General features: G+C 47.2%; 1 protein-coding gene across 1 annotated transcript in view; it reads right to left on the bottom strand.

Annotated features, from left to right (window-relative positions):
• Positions 1–4,601: 4,601 nt before the first annotated feature.
• Positions 4,602–6,349, bottom strand: part of EIF3L (eukaryotic translation initiation factor 3 subunit L) — a 28,922-nt gene continuing 27,174 nt past the window's right edge. Inside the window, exons 12-13 of the mRNA XM_004373846.3 lie at positions 5,804–5,884; positions 4,602–4,811 (exon numbers count right to left, since the gene is read on the bottom strand). Coding sequence (XP_004373903.1) covers positions 4,773–4,811; positions 5,804–5,884 — 120 coding nt within the window. The 3' untranslated portion in view covers positions 4,602–4,772. The remainder of the gene's footprint in view (positions 4,812–5,803; positions 5,885–6,349) is intronic.

Here is a 6,349-nt window from a genome sequence, read left to right as displayed (position 1 = left end):
CTACACACACACACACACACACACCATACACACACATACACACAATCCAAGCAATCGTCAATCCTGTCTACGGTAACCTTCCAAATTTCTTGAATTCTCCCGCTCCTCTTCACACCTGCTGCAGCTACTCCACAACTCTAAGGCAGCGCCTCAGTCTCTTTGTGAAGCACCCTCCTTGTCTCTACACAGGGCCCCCATTGGTCCATGGAGGGATAGGGAGTGGAGAAGGCATTGGTTGGAGCCTGGAGGCCTGTGAGTTCCAGCTCCCCGACGGAGCCATGCTGTTGCATGTGTGACCCTTCTGCCCCTGGAATCTATGATTCTGTGATTTCCAAGGTCTCGGCTAATAGTAACAGCTCTAATAATAATGGCTCTCATTCCCCAGTTACACACTATGGCCAGGCACCTTGCTAAGCACTTTATATCATTTACTCAACAGAGTGATCCTGAGGCAGATGCTATCCCTGTTTTCCCTTCCCCAGATGAGGAAAGCGAGGCACTGAGAAGTTAGGTAACTTGGCCCACAGTCATGGAGCTAATAAGAGCCAGGATTCAAACCCAGGTCTGAACAAGCCCAAGCCCACACACTTTGCTATACCACCTCCTCCTACTGCTGCAGGAACTCCTGGTAACTGGCACCACTCAGCTCTCTCGTTCCCTGATAACAAAACCCCTGCTTCCTTTATGCACGGGAGGATTGTGAACCTGCTTCCTCCACTCTGGGCAAGCTGGAACAAAAATCCCCCGAGCTGGCCACAGCTGCTGAATGCCCCACAATCCTCATGCGGTGCCAGGCAGAGTTCAGCTGTGCCTGCCCCTTTCTCTCTCAAGGCTGCTGGCTGCACAGCACTACCACTGGACCTGCACCAAGTCATTGGGAGATGACCCCGGGCCAGGCCTCACACACACTGGGTCTGTGTGACCTTGGGCTCCTGAAATTTGCCATCTCCCGGAGAGGCATGAACAGTGCCAAAAGGCTGTGTCAGACACAACACAGTTTGACCTGGCACAGTTTTCATGATGAACAAAAATGACTCGGACATGAATTACGAGATTCTAGCCTTGAATTCAAAACCGGTTAACCCCGGGGTCATGGTGGGTCTGAATTCCTATGAGCCACCATTGGCAAACCCCAGGACCAGGTGGGTACAGTGTGAGAGCCAGCGTTGGTCTAGACTGTTTCTTAGGAGGAATCAACACAACCCACCCTCCCCAGTGCCAGGGCATCAAGGATCAGACAGGCAGTGGTGGTTGGCTCTCAACTCTGTCACTCAGTAGGATCCAGCGAGGTAATGGATGAAGACGTGCTTGGAAGATACCAAGAGCTCTACAATAAATGTGTGGCCTTATTCCTATTACCAGAGAGGCTGTTTGTGTTTTTCTTCTCTGGAGGTAGGGCTGAGTTGTAGGATGGCATCACAGAAGACAGCACAGGCTTTAGAGCTGGACTGACCTGGGTTCAAATACTGACTCCATCCTTTAGCTGTGGGAACTTGGACAAATTCTTAACCATTCTGAATAAAAGTCACAGTCCTTACAAGCATCTAAATCAAATCAAATCTGTCAGCATCGAGTCAATTCTTACTCATGGTGACATCATGTGTTAGAGTAGAAATACTCATAAGAGTTTTCTTGGCTGTAATCTTTATAAAAGCAGATCAACAGGCCTTTCTTCCGTGGTGCCACTGGCTGGGTTCGAATTGCCAACCTTTTCAGGTTAGCAATCAAGTGCAAACCATTTGTGCCACCCAGGGACCTTCTACAAGGTCCTATATCTGACCTGGTGCCCACCCCTATCTCTGGCCCTCTCCTCCTCCCTCCGCCTTGCTCACTCTGCTCCAGCCACTACAGCCTTCTCACTAGTTTTTCAAACATACAAAACATGCCTTGGCTTCACGACCTTTGCACTTGCAGCTTCCTCTGCCTGGAATGCTCTTTCCCCAGGTCTCTACCTGTTGTTGTCGTTAGGTGCCATTGAGTCAGTTCTGACTCATAGCGACCCTAGTTACAACAGAACGAAACACTGCCCCGTCCTGCACCATCCTCACAATTGTTATGCTTGAGCCCATTGTTGCAGCCACGGTGTCAATCTATCTCACTGAGGGCCTTCCTCTTTTCTGCTGACCCTCTACTTTACCAAGCATAGTATCCTTCTCCAGGGACTGATCCCTCCTGATAACACGTCCAAAGTATGTGAGATGTAGTCTCATCATCCTTGCTTCTAAGGTATATTCTATATTCTTCACCAACATCATAATTCAAAGGTGTCAATTCTTCTTTGGTCTTCTTTATTCATTGTCCAGCTTTCGCATGTATATGAGGCGACTAAACACATACGGCTTGGGTCAGGGGCACCTTACTCATCAAGGTGACATCTTTGCTTTTTAACACTTTAGAGGTCTTTTGTTTAAGTGGCACCGATCAGCGTGTGACCTTCTCCAACTACCTTATTCAAAATAACACCTAACCTTGCTTGATTTTTGTCCATAAAGCATATAGCCATGCAACACAACTATGGTTTATCATGTCTCCACCCACTAGAATTTAAGTCCCATGAGGACAGGGATTTGGTTTTTCTTCGCTTCTATCTTCCCCTTGCCTACAATGCCATGCTGGCTCACTTGTAGAAAAAGGATCCAGCCTTCTGTGCACAAGATCCCACAACATACCAGATATGCAGCAGACACTCAATAGTACTTACTGAATTAACGGAAGTAGAGAGGAGCCAGAAAAGCTTATGAATTCAAAGTGCCAGAGAGCAGTAACTGAGTATTCATTACAGACAGGCACAGTATTGTCTCACTTATTCCTCACCATCCAGGAAGGCAGGTTCTGCCATCCTCACTGCATATGTAAGGAATTGGGCTCGAAGGTGAACTGACTTGCAAGTGGGAGCTTCCACGCCAAGAGCCACACTGGTGCCTACGTTAGGGTGACAGGTACGGTGCTGACGCCCAGGCAAGGAGGAAGTCATTTAGCCCAGCTCCAACTGCTGCCTGCCATCAGAAGCCCCCATGAGACAAGTACCTACAGGAGGCTCAGCTCTGCAGATGGCAGACCTCACAGCCCTCCCACGTGTTCTCCACATCAGCACATAATACTGTAGCTTCTCACTGATCCTCCCGTGAGGAGACAGATCTTCATTTTCAGATCCAGCTACCAGCCCAAAGTCACAAAGCAAATTAGTGACACAAGTAAGACTTGAATCCAGGTCTCACTCCTTCAAGTCATTGGTTCTTTCCATGTCCCCAAGCCCCTTCATAACCAAAAAACTCAAAAGGAACCAACCACACACAAGGCGAGCAGAAGGTCCAGCTCAAGAATTCATACCAAATTCCCCTAAATACTGCATCTCTTTAGGGCTAACACATGCCTGTTTTTATGGGCTACCTATTGCTGTTTTGGAAACCCTGGTGGCATAGTGGTTAAGAGCTACGGCTGCTAACCAAAAGGTCGGCAGTTCAAATCCACCAGGCGCTCTGTCCTATAGGATCGATTCCGACTCAGTGACAATGGGTTTTTATTGCTGTTTCACCTCTTACTGCCAATCTGAAGGTAAGAATTTCTAAAGTAAAAAATTCAAGTTTGGGAAACAAAAAGCCTGCCTTTACTACCTATTAACTTGACCTCGGGCAAGTTATTTAACTTGTGTGCCAAGCCTCCTTTTCCTCATCAGTAAAACCAAGATACCAGTTTACCTTTCTCAAAAACATACTCAGACCTCACTGAGGGCTTGCTACTGAATATAAAGATTCTAAAGCCCTAAGAACATTTTATCTTTGTTGGGTAGGTCAGGTAAGAGATGACAAGTCTACTAGCTTCAGTGAAGTTTTCAATTATCTGTAGGTCTGTATTATCTGTGCTTTGTTAGAAAAGATAAGAAATCAGCTCTGATAAGCCCATTGACAGCAGGCTCCTGGGTTTTGAGGTGCAAATGTGGCCCCTAAGATGTGCATAGAAACCCCAGCATGGCTGTTTGAAAGGTGGTAGGGAGAGAGAAGGCAAACGGGCATCACTCCGTTGTGACTGCCTGTGAGGGTGCCGGCAGACAAGCAGCAGTGTTGAACTCACCGAGCCTACACACAACACGCGCCAGGTTTTGTCAGTTCAGAAGCAGCAGGGTTGGCTAGAGAGCAGTGTTAAGAATCAGAATACCCTGGCAGAAAAAAGTAGTAGTCTGGAGCCAAATCTTGGCTTTCCTATAGCTATGTGACCTTGATCAGGTCAATTACCCCAAGTCTGTTTTCTCATCAATAGCGGTAATACCAAAACCAGAGCTGTGAGGGTTAAACAATGTATGGACAGCCCTTGGCACAGCTCCTGGCAAGAGGAGATATTCAATAACTTTCCTTCCCCAGTCCCAGCACCTCCACTAACATGCCATGGAAATGATCACAGGTCATTTAAGACTTGGGATTACGGGGAGGCTCAAATGAGACGCTGAGCGTGAAGGAGCCCTGTAAAGTGGAGAGTGCCTTATGAACTAAATAATTCACTCTGAATGCTGATAACTGATGCCATCAGCAGAAACCATCACACACGTGGGAAATTACGTATTGTTACCCCGATCCACAGATTCTCCCCAGCAATGAGACGACAAATCTGGCTCCAAAGACAATCCTTTACTGAGATCTACTTAAAACATTTTAGTCCTTAATTCAAGTAAATTTCAACTCAGTTGACAGCTGACGGCTGATCTGGGAAAAGGCTTTACGGTGGCAAAAACACACCCCATGTACAACAATCTCAGGATAATGCAAGTGTGAGTATACTCAAGGCCTCTGTCCCATCTTCTTCAGGGTTCGATTGAGCTAGAAGAGAAAGAAGAGCCAAGTTAGACATACGGTTCTCACCACACTTTTTCCCTACAGCGTGCGCGATCACTAGGTCAGAGACTCCAGTACCCTCTGAAGTCAGGGAAGGAGCCTGTGAAATGGGCTGAGCATCCACGTGAGAGTGTCCACTGTGGGTACAAAGCCCCACTAGATGCCCCATCCTGACATCTACAAGGCTCTGCACAATTCATGCACATTGTTCTTCTACCTGCCTCTCACATACAACACAACGCCCCCCATATCGTTTACCAATTTTACAGATGAGGCAAGGGATTCAGAAGGGCTCGAACTGCCAAGGTTACTAGTCTAAATAGTGAAGAATCAGGACTTGACTTCAGATTTTTGGTTCCCTTTCACAGACAGGATCCTTGTTAGAAGTCAGCCCAGCCACTCCCCTGACAGATGTATGTGGGAAGCTCTGAAGTCCACGCAGCACTGGGGCTGTCTCATCCTCCTCCAGGAGGAGCCTGGTACATGGAGCACAGCAGAGCAGCGACCTCTGCTGGATGACTCAGAGCTCCAGGCTGCAGCGGCTCCAGCTGCAGCCACACCTTTTCATGTTTGGCCTGACCTACACCTCTCCTAGGGCAAGATGCAGAGTGCACCAAGTCTGTCAAAACAGAGCTCCCTGTCCTCCTCCTGCAGGAACTGGCCAGACCTGTCTAAGACAGAGAACAGATGCCAAACGGGGAAGGCTGGGTAGGAGCAGGCAGTGAATCCACCCATATTAGGAAATAGCAGGGAAGGAGAGAGGGCCACCCTCAGAGGGAGATCTTGGAAAGAGATGTCTACAGAAAGCTGACACAGCAACTCCTCTGGCCCAAACCCTCTCTCCAAACCCCAAGCAGCCAGCCAGTCTAGCTCAGAAACTTAAGGCCAATTTCAGGCTTTCTTGATAATAGAGAAATCAGAAATTTAAGTCCCCACCTCGGTCCCCAGCCAACACACTGCTCTCTCAGACCTCTCACCTCCTCAAATTTGTGGATCTGGCGGATGAAGAAATCCCCATAGCGCCTGGCAACCTTGGTGTCTGCGATGTGGATCATGTCCTGTGGGGAAAAGCGTAGTCAGAAACGCTGCGAGGTAGAGGGCCAGGACCACCAATCCACAAAGCGCTATGAGCCACGCAAACGATAATGATGCCCAGTGCTCTATAATGCTTTTCAAAAGCAAAGGAAAATAACAACAAAAACAAAAAACAAAACCAACCCCACGGAACAGCATCACCAGTTAGTGGTACTTCTTTCTAGGATGGCTAATTTTTAATGTTCTTCTTGTTAACTCATTTTATTTTCTGGTCTTTTTCAAGGAACATGAATCTTTCAGAAATTAAAATAACATTTAGAACAGGGTTTTACTTTCATTTGCCGTTGACAGGATTGCAAATTAGTCAGTCTTTAAAATTTCAACTCAAAATATTTCATGGAACACCATTCTACTTATAAAACGTCTACTTGATAATCTAGGTTAAGGCCCAAGAACTTTCTGAACCTCTTTGATAGAATTTTCCAAGT

This window comes from Trichechus manatus, unplaced genomic scaffold (genome assembly GCF_000243295.1).
Source record: "Trichechus manatus latirostris isolate Lorelei unplaced genomic scaffold, TriManLat1.0 scaffold00027, whole genome shotgun sequence".
Classification (NCBI taxonomy): domain Eukaryota; kingdom Metazoa; phylum Chordata; class Mammalia; order Sirenia; family Trichechidae; genus Trichechus; species Trichechus manatus.
Note: the sequence above shows the minus strand (reverse complement) of the source record. Positions and strands in the feature narration are given on the sequence as shown.